The sequence below is a fragment of the Clytia hemisphaerica genome, unplaced genomic scaffold, assembly GCF_902728285.1.
Source record: "Clytia hemisphaerica strain Z4C2 unplaced genomic scaffold, Clytia hemisphaerica genome assembly, whole genome shotgun sequence".
Lineage (NCBI taxonomy): Eukaryota > Metazoa > Cnidaria > Hydrozoa > Leptothecata > Clytiidae > Clytia > Clytia hemisphaerica.
In genome coordinates, this window is record NW_027103564.1 from 267,170 (window position 1) to 288,013 (window position 20,844).

Sequence of the window (20,844 nt, forward strand, 5' to 3'; positions counted from 1 at the left end):
ACAATGAATGCTTAATGTGCGTAAATAAATTTATATATTGTATATACATTATGGAGAATAAATAATTTTATTAAACAAGGTAAGATCAATTAAATTTGTTGTTCTACGGGCCCGACCGACCTCATTTTGCTAAAATCAAAAAAATAATAATATTGAATTTCCACTAAAATGTATTTCACACACTAGTTATTTGTAAGAATTAAATTTGAAGAAAGCTGAAAATTAATTCAAAAAATTGAAAATTTAGAAAATCAATTCCATACACTAAAATTTTATTATGATCTTCATCGAAGATAAAAAAGTGAACTTTTGATCCAGACATTTTTTATCCAAAATATTTTCAGTACCTTACCAACCCTGATAAATGAAAAATTTATTCTTATTTTACCGACCGACCGACCCATATTTTTCTAACGATCTGCCCGTAGAACAACAAATTAAATTGGTCTCGCCTAAGCTATCCTTTTTTCTGAGGTAGAAAATTAGATCAATAATAAATACCAAGAAACTCTTTAGCTTTCATATTGTTAGTGTATTCAAGAACTGAAAACGCTACAAAAACAAAAGGATCTGGTCAACTTGATTTTGACACAGATACCAAAATTTGAAGAAATCAAGAAATCTTAATGTATGAGAAAGGCGAAAGAAAGGAAATCAGTTCAGATATTAATAAATCACTGTCAAAATATAAAGTTGTCATAACTGTTGGTGCAAAATCTTACAAACAAATCTTCTCAAAGATAATTTTGTTCTATAAACGAATGTTTTCAAAGCTGTTGAAAACACAGTCACTTTTTTTATTCTGACGACCAGCTTCGCCAACATTTGATGGTTGAATGTCCTCATCAGGAAGTCGTTCAGTCTGTAGACCATCTGCGATAGCATCTTCGTCATCTTCCTGATTAGGATTCTCTCCTTCCATTTCTTGATTCTGGTCTTCGTCGGCAGCGTTGGTGGTGTCTTCTGGATCATTGTTCAACTCTTCCTCAGTATATTTCGATTCTTCTTTCTCGACTATACGTACCAATCGTGAGATACACATTTCCAGCTCCGTCACTGCTTGATCGGTCTTGTTCAACTTCTCTGTTGGATCTTCGGGTAGATCGTCTTGATCGATTCTGATTGGATCTTCATCGGTATTAATACCAATCAATTCCTGAGATTAGTTTTAAAGAAAAGGTTAAATCTTTGTTTTAGTAAATACATACAAAAAGTGGGATCGTGTTGCAAAAAAAGACTATTTCAATTATTGTAACTTCGAAAATGTAAGAAAACAACGAAGGAAACCAGGGAATACTTAGTTTGCGTGGTCCTTGTTTTAAATATCGTTAGCCTTGCAGAGGAAAAATTTGAAATCTCCTGATTCCAATTAATACCTGAGATTAATGTTAAAGAAGCGGTTCTTCGTTTTAGCAAGGATTTATTATACACTGGATGTACAAGTAACAGATTTTTGCCGATTTCTCGTGTACTAGCTATGTCCGCATAATGATATTATTGTTCACTCTCCTTCCCTCATTAAATGTTTTTTCAAATCATTTTTATTGCATTTCTTATCGAAAACCACCTATCCAATTCCCAAAAGAGACTTAAAACTTTCCTGTGAGAGTCAGATTCTTCCACTTAATTGATAATTATAAGTCAATATGACGTTTCAAGCTGTGAGAAAGATGCAAAAGACGTGTTGTGTATAAGAAATTTAATGTAGACACCGGAAATTTTCAAACTTCAGCCTCAAAAAAACCACCTTCCCACCACATGCCTCCAAAGGATTTTCATACCACAGTGAAGCCAAGACACTCAAGTCTTATGCATGCTAATTTCAGCTCTTCTGGGGACAGTCTTGGAAAGATATTTCCAATTGAAAATTTCGTGTCACTATAAGCATTTTGTCTGAATTTCTTGTCTAATGATGATTTTCTCACACCAGATTTCACAAATGTATCCAGCTTGGTATGCTAGCCTTACTTTCAGACTTTTTTTTCTGCAAATGTACAAAAAAAAAGAGCGAGAGAACTTTTTAAAAATAAGACTGATAAACATTTTTTTTAAACGGACATCTTGGAGCCGCCATTACGGTTTTAGTAAATGCAAAAGCAAGTCAACTAAGATCGTGTTCAGAAAAAAACGATTGTTTCAATTGTAATCTCGAAAAACGAACGAACGAAACCAAAAATATAACAAAGGAGCAAAAAACGAACAAGCAAATAAAATATCATCAGCAAATTTCATGGTCTGAATTTCAGAAATCTTCATCATCTTCCCTCTTCCAGAGAATTTATTGGTTTATTGTAACTCTTATAGCGAATTTCGAGGTATAAAAAACAGTACCCATACCACTCTCACATAACCAGGTGTTCATTTCACCTAATTGTCCTCTCGCCGAAAAGATATTTAAATCAATTTAGATCAATAAATATATCAATGTTGAGTGGATCTTTTTTGGAAAGGTGGCTCCTGGATTTTTAAAAAATTTTCAGGAACACCTTGAATTTTTTTTCTCATTTTTTAAACCAACATGGATTTTTGACCTAGTTTTCCTGACCACCCTGGATTTTAAGCCTCATTTTACTAACCACCCTGGGTCTTTACACTCGATAAACAGACACCCTGGATTTTTTCTTTTCCAGACCACCCTGGACGTCACACCTCCTCAACATAGCGGTACAGACTTTTTCTGGGATACCTCAATTTGCCCAAACACATTGTAACCTCCCTAACAACAATTAAGCTTATGTGTACCTTCAATCGTTTTGTCATGAATTCAATGACCTGGATATCACCAGCTTGTCTTTCAAACTCTTCATCGTAATCATCATCAACTGCTTCACAAATGATGGCCATAAACATGTTGAAAACAATAAACATCATGAAGCAAGTGTATGCCAAGAAATACATCGGACCAAAGATAGGACTTAATTCCATAGTCCCTTCAAAATCAGTTGCACCTAAAAGAATGAAAGTAAGGCTCTTAAAGAAAGGATTGGTATGTTTTCCAGCAATTCGCTCCAACACAATGTATCCCAATGAAGACGGATTCCGGAAACCAAAAACCCAAATCTTCCCCCAGACTGTAAAAATTTACCTATTATTATTTTTATTTTGAATTTTAACTTTAACCCTATTATTATCAGGCTTTTTCGGATTTTGTATTCTCAAGGGGGGGTGTTTTCCACCAGCCTTGCATAACTTTTGATCTATAAAAGATATGGACTTGAAATTTGGCATAAATGTTCTCTACCATAAAAGGAGTTCATAGAAAAAAATTTGGGTTGATGACGTCATCATAAAGGTGGTGACGTCATCACAAACTTTCACATTTATCGCTTACTAATGAAAAAGTACTATTCAATAAAATAGCAATTAAAGTTGAACGAATGGAGATTTTTCAATTCTGTTTTGAATTTCTAAAAGCCAAAATAAATATCTTTAACATATTTGCCGGTTATAAACATACTAATAAAATTGACCTTTAAAATCCATGCAGAAAATGAGTAAATTTTTTCAAAAAACAATGACGTCATTTTTGATGACGTCAGCAGTTTTTGAAAACTTTTTTAATATTTTTTAGAATTTATTATTGATACCTAAAACCTGTCAAATTTTGAAGTCAGTTTGATGACTAGGTCAAAAGTTATGCTAAATTTAAGATTTATGGATTTTACAGGGTTTTAGCTGGATTTTATGATATGCCTGCACAAAAAAGTCATAAAACCTGATCTGGTCGGTGTATAATTGTAAAATTTGGTATACATGCTGCTAATAGGATTATATTAAAAGTCAAGAACCTTCAGAGTGTTAAAAAAAATTTACAGTGAGCTATTAACAAAAGAGTGCCAGCCTGGTGGAAAACACCCCCCCCCCTGATAAAAATAGGGTTAAAATCAAATATAGCTCGTCCGACCTCAAAAATATAATAAGACAAAGGTCCTTCTAATGAGAAGTAGCTAAGTCAAGAAATGGTTAGTGTCTAAATTTATCTAAGTCACCCGTTACGGAAAGTTCTTTAGTTATAAAAAAATCCTTCTACTTGAAGAAGATAAATTTGCATACCTAACAAGTGCAAGAACTGCGTAGCAATTGTACGTGATATACTCAAGTAATTTTCATTGACGGCGCCAAAACCAAGGTTAGCAACCCATGCGAAGAGAAGGAAATACAACGTGAATGGAATACTGAACATCGCCAATGGATAAGCGAAAGATTTAATGACTTGTCCAGTGACAAAGAATAGTTTGGCAAATTGAAGCAATCTGAGAAATTTGATGTTTAAGAGGAAAGCCACGATACCGATGACCGACATTAAAGCGGTGTCTGCAGCAGCTGAGTACTGGAAACTGACAAAATCTTTTGGATTCTCTTTAAAAGACATGATGTTGGCTGAAGTCGTCAACCAACGAACGAGAATCAAAACAAACATGATCAGGTATAAAGGCATTAAGATGGTCTCCACCCAGTTGAAAAAGCCACGGAAATATTCTTTCTTGAAACGCAACATCTTTCGAATCTCCCTGACTGAGAAATAGGTGATGAAAATAATGAAAACCATCTCAGCCCATAGACTCTGTAGACCATCTTTAGCAGAATAGCGATAACCGTTGAAGATTTTGAAATCAGCCCACGGTAAAGCACCACCAGTCGGCAGATTTTCCACATACAAAAATGCAGTTGCAAACAAATTGATGTTACCATTATAGACAGTGAACTCGGTGAAAACAGCTCTTGATTGACGATCAAGCCAATTATGAGAATGAAGATCAGCTAAAACGGTCCAACTGGTTTCCTCATTATAGCCTAGGTTTGAAACGTAACCCCCGCCATTGTAACTGGTGACGCGACCAGGCACAGGGAAACCACGCAGTTCAGTGGATGTGAAATATTCCCAGCGATCTTTACATGATACTACCGTACCGTCTGGTAATAAAGCTTCCGGTGCAACGTAATAAACCGGTTTTCCATCAATACCTCCGGTCGCCATTTGCTTACGTCGGCGAAGCTGCTTATTACGACCAGTTGCCATAGATTGATAAGCACCACCGACAGCCGCTTTGGCTCCACCGACAGCACGCCTATATCTATACTTGTCTACCCCTGAATCCCTGACAATCCAAGTTGAGTCGCGACGTTTTCGGGTATTCCCAACCAAAGATGCGTTGTAGGGTGTCCATGCTACTCCATAGTCTTTTTTGTCTTCTTTCTCAAAGGCATAGTAAGATTCACAGTTCATTATGATGTCTTTAAATTCATCAGGAACGACACAAGAATCTAAAAAAAGAATAGAATATTGTGACGTTAACTTTTGTCAGAACAATTTTTGGGAATGGCATGGATGGCATAGATATATAAAATAATTTATTCAATATCCACCTCACAAAAGCGACCTGCCTTGGACTGGATTTTGGTCTTTTGGAGATCAACGTCTTTGGACAGTGGAAAAGATACCATACCAAACAGCCCATTCTCGTATCCCCCGATTGAATTAATTGGTCCATTGACGATTTTTTATCAATCAACGAAAATATTCATTAAAAAACTCGCTGCTGACTACGAATATACTGGTAGCAGAGGGGTCAAAATACCGTAGGGCCGTAGCTTTTGGTACAAAAACTTTATAATCTACGTAAAATTCTGCGTCCATTGGTATAAGATTGAAAGGCATTTGAAGCAAAATGAAGGCCAGAGGAGCCTCTAAAAGTCAAACTTCCATGAATTTCTGAAAAGGGCTCGACAACGACAGTTCGCTCATCAATTTTAAGGTGCAAGCTTTTTCACATTGAATCGACACAATGTGGAGCATTAGAACAATAGGGAAACACTGGCCTGAAATAAAACATGTGTCTGATATTAATACAATAATGACCGGTTAGTGAGGGCTGTACTGAGAAATATTGCCCGAGGTCAAGTAACGACCGAGCTTGCGAGGTTGTTGCGTTGACCGAGAGCAATATTTTCAATACAGCCCGAAAAAAACGGTCATTATTGTATTTGTTATCCGTTTCCTTCAGCTTCAATCGATTTTTAGCGCTTTATCCAGGAAAAATAGCGAAATAAAGCGAAAAAAACAAGCGAAAAGAGATAAAAAATTGTTATAATTTCTGACGTCAGAAATTAAAAATGAGAGAAAGATGTCAACGCATTGTTTATTTTCCTTTGAAAAAGTGACGTCACAATGAATTTTCCTAACAACGGGTAGACTGGAGTCGTTTATAATCCGTGTAATTCTAATAATACCAATACTAATAATAATAATAATACGGGATTTAGTTTGTATAAACGACTGGAAGAATCCGGTGTTCCAGCCTTATAGATACAGGGGCTAGCTACGCAGAAACTTGCGTAGCAAGAAAACAATTTATCAAGCAACAACAAACTCTCAAAACGAAATCAACTCAAATGAAAAACTTTCAATACACAAATCCACACATACTTTTTTTTCTCAAGAATTATTTTGAGCAGGAAAAAATTATAATTGCAATATTGACACTTTTCTTTTGTTTGGAGTTAGTGCACAAAGGTTTCTAGACGACTAAAATTGTTCCATTCATTACTTTTTGCTTTATTTCTACTATGTATAAATTAGTCGTCTAGCTTGCTAGACTAAACAACGGGCAACTCTGAGCAGTTTAGGCCCGTCGTCATGCGAAAAGAACCAATTGCATGGCGCAAAAAGCCGTGTAGCCTGCTTTGAAAAAGTAACCGGTTAACAATAAAACAATAAAGGAAGTAACGTCTTACGTTTTTCGGTTCGTACTTGTCGGATACGTGGAATACTGACGAGAAAGCTTTCATGGTTATCAATGAAGCCTTGATGTTTGAGAAGTTCGTCATTGTACCAGGGACCAGAAAATACGCCAGGTACCAGCGTATCACGTATCCAGGTGTAATAATAACCATTGTTTGATACCTGAAAAAATAAAACAAATGATTTTCTCAAATTTCCACATGAAATATAGTACTATGAATTATTATCCATATAGCGGTCATTAAGTAAGCCATTAAAGATTCGAACGGCGGGTGGTATTGAAAGGTTCTATGACTCAAATATTCATACCCGCGCTGAGAAAGCTAAGGCGTCGCGCTTCAGAGGGCTGAAATATCATTAACCGCCCTGATTATAGGGCGATAACGTCATTTGCGGCCCGCTAGCAAGGGTACTCAAAACTTGTTAAAGTTATTGCATTGAAGCGAAAATACTTGGCTGACGCTAGAAAAAAACGTTGTTTGAATGTCTGATATGGATAATAATAGTTAAAAGCGTTAAGCTTTCGTTCGTTGTTGTCATTTATTCTGCCCTTGCAGTTGGATTATTAGTCCTCTAGTGCCATTTGCGCCCTCCGCTTTGCGTCGGGCCCAAATGACACTCTCAGGCTAATAATCAAACTGCGCGGGCAGAAAATAACAACAACGACCTCAAACTGAACGCTATTGTTATATTAATGTAGAACTTCCAAGGTTGAAAAATCAAAGTTAATTGATGTTTTCCATTTTCAATTCACAGTAATTGAGAGAAAAAGAAAATAAAAGCTACCCTACCCAACAGTCCCGGTAATCTTTTATCTGAAATTTTCATCCGACACGCTAAAGCTCTGAAGCTCGCAAAAATTTTCAAAATCTAGAAGTTTTAGATAGATTACGGAGTTAGAAAATTGGGTGGAAAAAAAAGATACTCCAGGGTGAAAATAAGAACATTAAAGAAAATCTTAGGTTTAAAACTCAGCAAGCTAACAACATCCATAGGCTTCAAAAAATTTGGACATTTGGACAAAAATTTCATTTCTTCAATTTCTGCAAACAAATCACACTTACAGATTCAAATTGCATTCCACCATTACTGTATTTAGCATATTTGAACATATTGACCAAGTCCTCACGGAACCAATAAGCGTGCATGTCACGTTCCGAGTACGCTAATTTACCCACAATTCCCAAGAAACAAATATATGTAAATATATCCTTGATCACGATACTTGTCATTTTATCACGGATCTTTGATTTTCGTGATCGTTCAATTTCACTGTCGCTCGGTCTGGAGAAAAAAGAAAAACTTTCAATTAGCCGATATTGATATGATAGATATGATAGATATGCCCTCTGATTGCATCGGAATGGATCCTACCCACGATGGATTTGGGATCACAGCGCAAGCAGACATTGCAACCATGCAGATGCGAGCTGCCGAGCCATGATGTATACCACGACACTCGAACTACACGGGAGAACGGATGTCCTCGAAGGTGTAGAACCTCTTAAGTGTCTCAGCACACCACAATGTCTAGAATATCTAGCATTCACTTGCCAAGTGAATCGTAGTGCCACGGTGGGTATCGAACTCGGGCCTCCTGGACAGACGTCAAGCACGATAACCACTATACCACTATACGCCTTAGCCGATGTTATCCCGTAACATTTATTATATAACCACACAACACCCTTATAACTATTATAACCTTATAAATATTACACGCACAATAAGCGACTCCAGTCTACAAAGGTCGGTGGTCGAATAATTCACTCATTCCAATAAGACCTTAGAATTATGTTGGTTAGGTGGATGTTGTTGTTCCTGGGTCGAATCTCCCCCCTGTTACCTTTAGTGCATGAATTGTCATACAGGTTTTCCATGGATCCCATGCTAATAATACACCTATCCAGTCGCTTTTGAATTTACAAGGAAATGTCGTCAAAATTCTTTGTTTTATGAGAATTTCAATGCAAAGACTTCAGGCATTTTGACGCCATTCTTCCTGGTATGTAAACACGAACCCTGACTCCTCACGCTCCAAAGGTTGTGTATTGAAAGACTATCCTAGATTTTGGTGCTATCCCCGTAAAACTTTTCCTAGGTACCTATTAGTAGATCAAAAGACAAGGCTTACCTGATGATAGGCACTTCATCAGCAGTAATGATTCCATCATCGCCCGCCATGTCTTCTACTTCATCTTCGAACGCTTCTTCTTCATCTTCTTCACTCGTCACTTTCTTTGTTTTCTTCTTCTTCTTATCTTTCTTATCAACAACCTACAATATGAAAACAAATCGATTGTTGTTTCATAACTTTCACACGAATTATGGCTCTCAATATATAAACCGTACGAAGGGAAGGGGGTCAAAATAAACGTGGGGCTGGAAAATTTAATTTTGAAAACCAAAAATAGAATAACAAGCAATATGCTAAATGGACCTACCTGATGATTAAAGTTAGATAGCAATGCGAAAAGAAAAATGAAAAAAATCAGTCAGAAAATATAGCGTTTAGCGAAAATACACAACACAATAAATTCATCATTGATTGTTGATGGGGGGAGAGAGAAGAGTTGTAGGGAAATAATAAATAGGAAGTTCTGGTCGCAAAAATCAGTTTTATTGACAATTGAATCATGCTTGATGGTGGGCATTGCTATTAATAATGTTTTTGAATGAAAAAACAACCAATTATAAGGAAAATTGTTATGAATAATGTTTTTGTGTGAAAAGCATAGAAATAAGTAAACTAAACGGCGATTTCCGGCATTTTCAACCGGAAAGATTTTTTCCTCAAAAATCGGACTCAGCCATGTTTTGGGCATTGTTAATACCCATCTTTGAGCAGAAAGTCAGAAAAAACTAAAAATGAAAATTCGAGAAAATATCAAAAAACCAATATTTCCGACATATTTCCGGCATTTTCGGCCGGAAAATTTTTTTTCGAAAATCGGGCTCTGTCACATTTTAGGTATTGTCATATTGCATCAGTGTGCAAAATTTCATAAATAAATATAAAGTACAGCTCGAGAAATTCAAGAAATACTTCTGTCTTTCCGGCGAAAATAGGTTGTTCCGGCGACTTTTAAAATAGTTCCGGCTTCAAAAATCAATTTTATTGAAAATTGAAACATGCTTGATGGTGGGCATTGCTATTAATAATGTTTTTGAATGAAAAACCATCCAATTATAAGGAAAAAGTCCAATGAAAATCTAGAAAAACGGCGATTTCCAGCATATTTCAGGCATTTTCCGCCGGAAAAAAAATGTTCTCAAAAATCAGACTCGGCCATGTTTTGGGCATTGTTAATACCCATCTTTGAGCAAAAAGTCAGAAAAAACTAATGATGAAATCTCGAGAAAATGCTGAAAAACCAGTTTTTCCGGCATATTTCCGGCATTTTCGGCCGGAATTGAATTTTTTTCGAAAATCGGGCTCCATCACAATTTAGGTATTGACATTTTGCATCAGTGTGCAAAATTTCATGAAAAAATATAAAGTACAGCTCAAGAAATTCAAGAAATACCGTTTTTCCGGCGAAAATCGGCTGTTCCGGCGATTTTTAGAAAGTTCCGGCTTCAAAAATCAATTTTATTGAAAATTGAAACATGCTTGATGGTGGGCATTGCTATTAATAATGTTTTTGAATGAAAAAAACAACCAATTATATGGAAAAAATCCAATGAAAATCCAGAAAAACGGCGATTTCCGGCATATTTCCGGCATTTTCGGCCGGAAAAAATTTTTTCTCAAGAATTGTACTAAGCCATGTTTTGGGCATTGTTAATACGCATCTTCGAGCAAAAAATCAGAAAAAACTAATGATGAAATCTCGAGAAAATGCCGAAAAACCATTTTTTCCGGCATATTTCCGCCATTTTCGGCCGGAAAATTTTTTTTTTCGAAAATCGGGCTCCGTCACATTTTGAGCATTGCCGTTTTGCGTCATTGTGCAAAAAATCAGAGAAAAACTAATGAGCCAATCTCGAGAAAAGCTGGTAACTAACGGATGGACGGACAGACGGACGGACAAAGGTTAATTTATAGGACCTACAGCCCACCGGAGTAGGTCCAAAAATTTATATTCATAGAAACGATTGGACTTTTTTCTTTGTCAGTAGTAAGTAAGTAAGTTTATCCATCTGGTGACTGTTGGTGGAGCTGGGAATGAGGAAGCCTATCCCCTTTTCTATTTGCATTAGACCTGGGAGTTCGAATGCTGAGGTAGAGAGCCACACCTACTCTCAGCTCCCAGTAACTTACCGCTTAGATTAGAATACCCAATCTAAAGCTACTCATTCGCTGAGTTGGCGGTGACCGGGGATGCTCTAACGACTGAGCTAACCGGCCGTTTTTTTAAGGATTAATTAACCGAAGGACTGTTTATTTGGCAACTGAACCACGGAAAATTTTGATTTTCATCTCTTTTCCACAACAGAAAAAAATAATGGATGGATTTCTTATGAACGGATTCTGTTTGCCTGTACTAATCTAATTCTAGACCTCTATTTGTGTATGTTATGATGAATCACTTCATTCACTTCCGACATTACATCACTTTTACAAATCTGATTGGTTGAAAGTGAGGTATGTATTGGGAGGAAAATCAAGGATAGATAAAGTAATTTCGCGAAATCATTGCAGTGGTATTTCTCTTAAATAAAAAAAACTTTTCGTTAAAGATATAGTCAAAGCCTGTACCTGTACATCTTCTTCTTGAGCAGCTTCTGTCTTGACTGGCTTTCTACAGATCGCTGCAAGCAGGATAGCTAAGAAGACAGCCTTGATAGGTTGGATAACCAGTACAGATTGGAAGAATCCAGCAAACATAGACGCTAACCTATAACAGAAACGCAAAATGACATTTTAGTTGTACACTTGCTTCACGGGAAAAACCATAATATCACCCTAATAATGACACTGGCGGATTTAAGACAATAGAGCAAGTACGTCGGAAACATGCGAGGAGTGCAATGCTCGTTAATTGACAATGAAATTAAAATTACAACCAGAAATTCACTCAAAAAGTTCAATTTCATACTTTCAAAAAAATAACGTGCAGTGTGAACCAATGAAGTATAAGCCCGAAGGACTAGAATCGAATCTCTAACCTTTCTCAGGCAAGAAAAATTGAAGCCTTAAAATACGCGCCGTATTTTTGACGACGGATTAAATTAGCAATTCTTTTGTTTTCGAGTGATATTTTTTTAGCGGTAAATTTTAGTTTCAATCTGCCAATTGTGTAAAAACCAGGGGGGTCGCGCAAGGCTGCGCAACTTTGGTAGGATTTGTTGGCTTCAAAGCCTACCAAGAAGATTCGATTCTAGCCCTTCGGGCTTATACTTCATTGGTGTGAACAGATTTAAGGACAATGTTTCAAAAATAAAAACAAATAGAGGGGAGAATCTCTTACCATTCATTAGACTTTTTCGGTCCCCACATCATAGAATAAAAGAAGCAAACGATTGCCGAACTTCCTGACGAAGCCACCACAAAGAAATATGCTACATATTTGAATTGGTTTGGCAAGAGGAATGGACCTTTGTCTTTCTTCCCTTCAGCTTGAGAAATAAGTTGTTGCTCTTCTTCTTCTTCGTTTTCCATCGAGTTATCGAGACTGTCTTGATTGTTCGTTGTTGAGTCTAAGTAAGGTTGAAAAACACAAAAAAGTCATTTAAGTTTAAGCTCATATTAGTTTTTATACTCCGAGTTTTATGGCTGGGTACAAATGGGTTTTTTCAGAAATAGTCCGTGCGAGGGTATCGAGGGTATCGGATAAACGATTTTTGTTCAAAACTGGATATCCAGGGGGTTAAATATCTACAAGGGAGCGGATATGTAGGGATAAATTGTCTTTTCAAGAGTCTTTACTAATAAAGTAGGATATTCAGGGGGTTCGATACTTCGAAATCCTGGTCACAGCACCAGAGATGCTTTTGGACGTACTTTACGTTTGCTGATTTCATGACCATGATTCCAGTGATTGTAAGCTGTATTTGTGTACGTTATGGTGTGAGGTGACAATGTTTTTACTATAAATGCCATAGGCCAAACTCATGGACAGAGACATTTAGGTGAGTAGGTTTTCGACGCGTTCTTCTGATAAGTAACGGTAAAAACACTGTCACCTCTGACAAAAATCAATATCCCCAAAAGTGGTGGTAAAGTTTTTTTCTGGAAACGCCTCAAAAAATGAGGTCTCGCCAAAACAAGTTCCCTTAAAGGACATATCTTCTCCCTTTTGCTTATACAGCAGTCTTAAACAAAAGAAAGAACAATTTTCTCCCCTTTTGGTTCCACGCGAGCAAATATTTAGAGAAATTCCTCTGTTAATAATTCTGTTTTGTCATCAAAGAGGCGCGTCTCCTTTCCATATCATAAGTGATACCTTTAAGGAATATGATTACCTTTGTCTTTTGGTTTAGTCTTTGGAGGAGCCAATCTTCGGAAGACTTCAATGATTATCACACTCGGGAAAATCACAATGATGCTCGATTGTATACCAATCATAATTCCTGTGAAATTGATTTTGAATTCACCTAACCATACAATCTTCCTATTGGCCGGATTGTCACCCACACCAAAGAACATAGCGTTCGTCAACATGGTAAGAAAGATGAGAGCAAGACATGCCGATAAACGACGAACACACGTAAATGAGCTTTGTTTAGGTCGCAAAAAGACAGAAAACCAGATATGACCATCAAGAAGCCCTTTGGAGATTGTGGAAGCAAAAACTAGGTGGAATTTCTTTAATTCTTTTTCACTGGCTACGGATAGGAGACGTTCAATTAATCCGTCGTCGGATTCGACGGCTAACCATTTGTCGCATACAAAGGGATATTCTTTGCGAGTGTTGGTGTCGGTGACGAGGATACTTCGAAGATACCACGACGGACTTCGACCTGGGAACGAGAAAATGCACTAGATATGTAATAATCTAAGTACTTAGATGATTTTAGAGTGTTCAAAAAATAAAAAAGCTTGTTGACAAGACTGTCACTAAATTCAATAACATGAGAGTTTATTTCATTTTTTGAAGGTTTTTCCATGAGTTCCAAGCCGAAAGGTTTTTGAGGAATCTCCTGGATGGGAAATGAGGTCACTAATGTATTATTTATTTAACTTAGTAATAGACAGAATAAAGTTAATTACCCGAATTGTCGTGGAAAACACGAATGCAATCGATATCACCGAGATCTTTGGCTAACATGACTTTGATGGGGACAGTTGACCGTGATTTGAACAATGATTTATCTTTGTAGCATAATGGAATGATTTCTGAACTACCGTTTTTCCCTGAAAGATAGATATTTTTCCTTGTTTCAATATTACTTCGTTAGTCACTATAACGTTTAAAAAAATGTGTCGGGGAAATATCCAGTTGGGTAAATGTCTGTCAGAGTAATGTCTATCGGGGAATGAACCGCTCAGGGAAACGTCTGAGTACAGTAAGAGAAAAGTCCGGTCTAGGAAATGTACGTTCGGGGAAATATCTGGTCGGGTAAAGAACAGTTGGGGAAAAGTACTTCAGAGCAATTTTCGTTGTGTTAAGGTCCATCAGGAAACCATCCGGCTACCACTATAACTAAATGACATGTCTGTGATTTTCGAGTTAACTAAAAGCTTACCTGACACAATACAGAATACTTTAGCGGTCGTTCCGCTGCTATGTCCAGCACCTGTGATGACGTTGAAGAGAAGCGTTTGTTTCACCTCTTCGCCGCGCGTGCAATCTACAGTCACCAAGCGTTTCTATGAAAAGAAATTTTTTGAGGAACTTAGAAACAGATGGACTTCAAAATCTTCGATTCTATCTTGCAAGCCGGGTTTCAATACCGTTAGCATCACAGTTCACAGTTTGCCTTTCTCTCAATTTTAGCCTGTGACGACATATTTCGAATCTTTTCTACGTTTGTGAGATGCAATTTGATTGGTTTGATTGGTTTAGTTTGTAATGTTTATACTTTTGTCCTCCTTCAATATGTGATTATTAGCGAAACTGCTGATATCAATAGGTATTTTTATCAACAGAAGCTAGCTTGCTGCTGTTGATAAAAAAAACACAGTGGTGACAATAAATAAAGTACATACGTCAATTTCGTCTTGGCGATCTTTCTTTCTTGCCCAAACACAAAGAATGGTGTATCTAAGGAAAAATGTTACCAAGAAGCTTAGGCTGCTGGCATCTTTTAACGGATTCGTGCTCCTTATACTATCCTTATACTATATCTGCGGTTTGTAGAGGTGTGCGGCTTAGACTAACGACAGAGACAGAGAAAAGTACACACGGAGATATTTCCGTAAATTGAAGGAAATAGAAAGAGGTGACGGTCAATGTTATGGGAAGAACCAGCCCCCAGTAAAGAAAGGAATCAACCTTTTTCCGCGTGGCATCAAAACCATTATTCTGTGATAACACACAATCTTGATCAAGCAACAGTGGTACTATATCTTAATCATTGTATATCAATAAGAGAAACGATAAACAATTTCCAAAAAGGATGTACAAACTTTTTGGATCTACCTAGCTAATCAACATTAAAATATTGGTTGGGAATCTCGAGAAAATCCCATTTTTTTACGGGACATTTTCGGATCTGGCGACAACGATGTTTTTTTTCGAAAATTTTGGGACATATTTATACAAGGAAAGCTGGTAACTAACTAACCAACGAATAAACACCAGACCTCCAGGTAAGTCCAAAAAACTATAAACTCACATAATAAAGATTGTCAAAATGACCATCAACACACCAAGATTGTCACCCAGGTTCTTTAATCCTTCGAACACCGCACCCATGTCGATGGGGTTGGGTGCCACCATGACGTCACCACCGAAATCAGTAAGATGTGTACATAAACATTCAGTCTTTTCAGCGGTTGTTCCTGGTCCAACCTGTAATAATGAATATTAACCAACGCTGCTTCAAATTTTCAAATACGTAATCTCAAATCTTATTCAGTAAGGCGCGTTTGCTGTTTTTTTTTTTGGGCGGGGTCAAGTAAAAGAGGCATGTATCAGCACACTTCACGGTCCATACTCACACAGAGCTATAAGATTAAGCCTTCACAGATATAGATATGTTACCATACATCGGAATGGGTCCTACCCACGATTGAGTAGGAATCAGAGCGCGAGCAGACATTGCAACCCTGCACATGCGAGCTGCCGAGCCATGGCGTATACCATGACACTCGAACTACAAGGGAGAACGAATGTCTCAGCACACCACAATACTTTATGATGCCAGTTTATTATACTAGCGTTTAGATATATACTAAAGTTACATTGCAAAAATTACATAGCTCCCAGAACGCGTAAAAAATGAAAATACCCGGCAGTATTTCTCAATCAATATTAACGCCCATTACAAAACACGATTTAAAAAAAAACATAATTTTTGTATCGTATATATCGCAGGAAAATTAAAAAAAACACATTACAATAAAAGATAGATCATTACCCAACAGCCGTTGGATTCCCAAGTTTCGTTGACAGTGTTCCAAAAGAGACATTTGGATTTGGTGACATCCAAAGTATAATTGGTCGAATCGTTGGTAATCCTTGGTTCAATGGCGGCGAATGAGCCAGGACCTGAAAGAGTAAATAAATTAAAGTCGATAAGTTAAGAAACAAAACTATCATGAAGTCCTTTACCCTAAGTAGTTAACTAAACCAGTATTAACGATTCTGGAACACACGGCTTATGGCAATATAGCGTTTTCAGCGCTTTAAAGATTGTTTATATTTACTGATTTTAAGTTTGTCTTGGGATACTAGTTATTCAGTCACAACTTACCATTAGATTTATCCTACTGACTTAATCAAACTAGCTTACATTTCTAGGATAACATTCATTTTAGCGCTAGAACCATATATCTCTAAACAATAAAACTTTTCTCATAAGAATGGGCATATTTTTATGAACTTAATTGGCAACATACTGCTTTTGAGCTTCGAACCTGTATATGATATGCTTTGGTGTCTGCATGAAAATGTTTACCTAAAGTAGGAGCAGGTGTCGGTGGCGGTGGTTTAATCACAACACAATATTCTTCGTCAACTTTATCGACATCAATCTTTTGTGTCGTGACCGTGTTTCTACGTCGCCTTGATTTGCCGTCACTGATTGTGTTCTCTTCTTCCGGTGGCGGAGTGTAAGATACAGCTGTAGTAGAAAATAGAACAGAAATTCTCATGACACTCTTACCAACTAGAAAAAGGAGTAATTTAGGCATCTAGCTTATTTTTGGTTGAATTGAAATTGATTTCGAGTCATTTTATCATCAGCACGTGGGCGTGAAATAATCTGGCATCACTATTGGAATCGTGATAAGACGGTATGGGTTGTCCTATTTATGCCTCCCAGACTAGATTTAAGTGTTATTCTTTATTACAAGTCTTTAGATTACGTGGTATACTAGGAATTTTACTAAGTTCTTATTTTATACTCCAGATTTAGGTAACATGATAGAAACATTTGCCCACCAGGACCAGGGTCACAACACAACGTCCGCGTTACATCTACCTCCACCGGGCGCTAGCCCGGACTTCCAGCCCTCGCGATCCAATATTGCAGTGCTTAGTTTTTGTAACGTTAGACGAACGTTAAAACAACGTTTAAAGCCAACATGTAAGAAACTTACACATCCAGAAGTCTCCATCAAGATCTGCATCGTCGCTTATGAAAACAGACCAGGGATGTTGGTGACACGTGACTAAATCGGGCCAATCAGTGAAGATATCAATCGTCTGATTTTCGTATAGAGTTTTATTATTCCAAGTGCATGAATAATTATCAGGGAGGTTCCATTCGTAATCGAAAATTGTTTCGGTTGGCTTTTTGTTTTGTTTCAAGCGGATAGTGATTGGTCGACCGAATTGTTGGACATCAAATAGTGAGAGGAAGCTTTCGTTGTGAATACTGTGCTTGTGATAGGACACCTATGAAAAGAAATGCCAATAAAATGATTTGATTCTGAGCGCTGAGATCTCTTTCCTTTGAGAATTAAGACTATTCGTTTGATCGTTTTTCGTGTTGTCTGTCTGGATAGCTGCTGCCTTTGTTCTTTCAAACCCAAAATTTCTTAATCGGAATATTTCCTCCCTGCTGTAATGAAACCTCATTTAACGGGAATTTTACGGTACTATTTTTCAAACCAAAGAGCTGTCCACAATTTTCCCTTACAGACTATTTAAGAGTATTGCTAGGTGTTCGATTGGTGGTTTTGTCTATCTTGTCTCCCCTAAATATCTTTTCACAATTCACAAGAAGGTATGTTGTGCGCAGATTTGTAATACTTGCGCAGATTTGTAATACCTGCGCAGATTTGTAATACTTTCTTCGCAGATTTGTAATACCTGCGCAGATTAGTAATAAATTTTGCGCAAATTTGTAATACTTGAGCTGCGCAGATATGCAATACTTCTCTGCGCAGATTTGTAATTTGTAATTTAGATTTTTACTTCAAGGGCATATGTTTCCCACGAAGAAAAGTTTCGAAAAAAAGACTTAAAAAAATAAAAGAATTAAAAATAATCAGAAAATCACACAAAGGTTGTACATCTTTTGTATGAACATTAACTTTATAAGAAACACATCAATATATTTTAATCTAATGAAAATTGGCTTTTGGCAGTTGGTTCTTTCAATACAAACAAGAAATAATTTTTATTTTACGAGTTATTGATTAGTTTCTTATAAAAGCAGCTCTTATAAAAAATTATGTCCACGCTTTTCTCAAAAACAATTTTTATATTACCAGATAAATTTCTTATAAAAGCACTGCTTAGAAAAGAATTATTAATTGATTATTTATTCGATGTGCTCAATAATCACAACTTTATTTGGGAATTATTTTCTAAGTCTTTTTTAATGCATTTTGTTCGCAGAATAGAATTTGGTTACCAATGAAAATCTAAATTCCAAATTACAAATCTGCGCAGAGAAGTATTACATTTCTGCGCAGCTCAAGTATTACAAATTTGCGCAAAGCTTATTACAAATCTGCGCAGGTATTACAAATCTGCGCAGAAAGTATTACAAATCTGCGCAGGTATTACAAATCTGCGCAGGTATTACAAATCTGCGCAAAGCTTATTACAAATCTGCGCAGGTATTACAAATCTGCGCACAACAAGGTATCCTAGAGTAACTCTGTTTCGCCTATTTCTATCAACCACATTCTTTAGGAAGTCAAGTGCACTACACACCTGTGTTCCATCATCATTGACAGACATTGTATTCGTCTCTTCTTCTTTTTCCTCTTCCTCGTTGTCAACCACCTCACCTTGGGCGTTTCTTTTGGGCGGTGGTTTATTATTGACAACGTACAAAACAATAGGTTCTTTAACATCTTTCACGGTGAGCTTAGAACCACCCTTACTTTCCAAGTTGATACTGGTCAAAGCAGACTTGACGGCAGTTGCTGAGGTATCGGTCGTGTAAAGATTGAAGTTCACTTTCTTCACCTGGTAAAGGAAGAAAAGAATTATATCCAATTCAACTAGTTTGAAGCATTGAATTTAAAGCCCGAAGGGCTAGAGTAGAATCTCTAACCTTTCTCAGGCAAGAAAAAGTGAAGTCACTTATTCCCCATCCAGAACGAGCCTAGAAAGCGCCACAATCATTACGACAGATTGTATCTTGCGGTTCCTTTGTTTTTGAGGACCACATTTTTTTAAATCTAGCGATAAATTTTACTTTCGATCCGGCATTTGTGTAAAAACCACGCGCGGGCGTTCTGGATGGGTGGATGGGGAATAAGTGTCCTCATTTCCCATCCAGGAATCTCGAGTCTAACCCTTCGGGCTTGGAAGTCAATAGCTTGAATGGATATAGCCTGGGGTCCCCTTAAGGCTTTTTGATAGACTGAGTGGCGCACTTAAGTGCCCCGATTATTGTATATGGTAGTTTATTAATTTTGAGCGTTGCTAGGCTGCCTTTTAATACAGTTCGCCAGGCTTCAGTTTTTTTAGAAGGTAAAAATAGATGTGGTGTTTTTACTTGGAAATGGATAAGGATTGCAAATCTGTTATTTATGTTGGTGTCTAATTCTGATTATATCTTTCAACTCAAAGTGATTTTTTTCTTTTAAAGCGATCTCCCTACCTGACTCAGCGTCGTGATACTCTTGTCTCCCGAATAGACGGGGAGGGGGGTCCGAATAAGCAGGGGGGTAGGGAAATTTTCTAATTTCTAATAAGCAGGGGGATGGAATAAGAGGGGGGGTAATTTGAAGACAGAATTTTTATAAACTGATATCAATTTCAACAACAAAAAAGAAACTTTAACAAATGAACACGTAAAATAAGAACCAATACTAACAAAAAGGAAAATTTTAACAAGTTTAAGGTCTATCTACATTGTAATAAAATATTGATTTATTCGAATTTAATTAGCGGGGGGGTCTTAATAAGAGCGGTGGTGGTTTTTTTTTCTCTTAACAATTAGCGGGGGGACGTCTATTTGGGAGACAAGAGTAACTGGCTTCTCATCCTTATAGAGGATAACCGGTTCTGTATTGAGCGGTCTAGGAATCGTCTCGCTAGAACCGTCTTACACGCTGTAGTTTATACTGCCTGTCAGCTTGCGAAACACTGACACACAGTTTTTCGGATTAAGTGCGTGAACCACTGATTACCAAGGGCAGCGCACTTTTACTTCATTCACGATGTATCGTGGAATGGAAACCTAGTACAGTCACCGACAGCCTTCTTCCGTTTCTGTCTACCCAATTCCCCTCACATAGCATAAGCTGGCCCGGGCAACAATACATTGTTCCAGAATAATAAAATCGTAAGGATATGCTGACTTTGACTACGGTACAAACAATTGATCATATGTAAAAGGTATTCACCTTAGTTGCAGTGAAGTTTGAGGCTTTTTCCACATCATCGCCGTCATTTTGACCAAGGATATCAAGGTTGATGCTGACTGCAGCTCCTCCAACGTCCATCTTGGCGTTGCCACCGTTTCTTAAGGCTAGCTTCACACCTTAAAGGAGAGTAAAGATTCTCAGTCCCTGTAATCGACCTGTAATGAGGTCTACAAATAATAAATCACTGAGAACCAAGAATTTTAAACGTTTGATTCAC

General features: G+C 37.2%; 1 protein-coding gene across 1 annotated transcript in view; it reads right to left on the reverse strand.

The window, feature by feature from the left end:
* Nucleotides 1-261: 261 nt before the first annotated feature.
* The window catches only part of LOC136800879 (polycystin family receptor for egg jelly-like), a 61,957-nt gene continuing 41,374 nt past the window's right edge, over nucleotides 262-20,844 (reverse strand). Inside the window, exons 29-46 of the mRNA XM_067057489.1 lie at nucleotides 20,607-20,743; nucleotides 18,961-19,218; nucleotides 17,394-17,691; nucleotides 16,751-16,915; nucleotides 16,211-16,341; nucleotides 15,467-15,642; nucleotides 14,838-14,892; nucleotides 14,375-14,498; nucleotides 13,899-14,042; nucleotides 13,151-13,648; nucleotides 12,157-12,385; nucleotides 11,445-11,583; nucleotides 8,877-9,019; nucleotides 7,807-8,026; nucleotides 6,736-6,904; nucleotides 4,054-5,265; nucleotides 2,743-2,948; nucleotides 262-1,156 (exon numbers count right to left, since the gene is read on the reverse strand). Coding sequence (XP_066913590.1) covers nucleotides 752-1,156; nucleotides 2,743-2,948; nucleotides 4,054-5,265; nucleotides 6,736-6,904; nucleotides 7,807-8,026; nucleotides 8,877-9,019; nucleotides 11,445-11,583; nucleotides 12,157-12,385; nucleotides 13,151-13,648; nucleotides 13,899-14,042; nucleotides 14,375-14,498; nucleotides 14,838-14,892; nucleotides 15,467-15,642; nucleotides 16,211-16,341; nucleotides 16,751-16,915; nucleotides 17,394-17,691; nucleotides 18,961-19,218; nucleotides 20,607-20,743 — 4,709 coding nt within the window. The 3' untranslated portion in view covers nucleotides 262-751. The remainder of the gene's footprint in view (nucleotides 1,157-2,742; nucleotides 2,949-4,053; nucleotides 5,266-6,735; nucleotides 6,905-7,806; nucleotides 8,027-8,876; nucleotides 9,020-11,444; nucleotides 11,584-12,156; nucleotides 12,386-13,150; nucleotides 13,649-13,898; nucleotides 14,043-14,374; nucleotides 14,499-14,837; nucleotides 14,893-15,466; nucleotides 15,643-16,210; nucleotides 16,342-16,750; nucleotides 16,916-17,393; nucleotides 17,692-18,960; nucleotides 19,219-20,606; nucleotides 20,744-20,844) is intronic.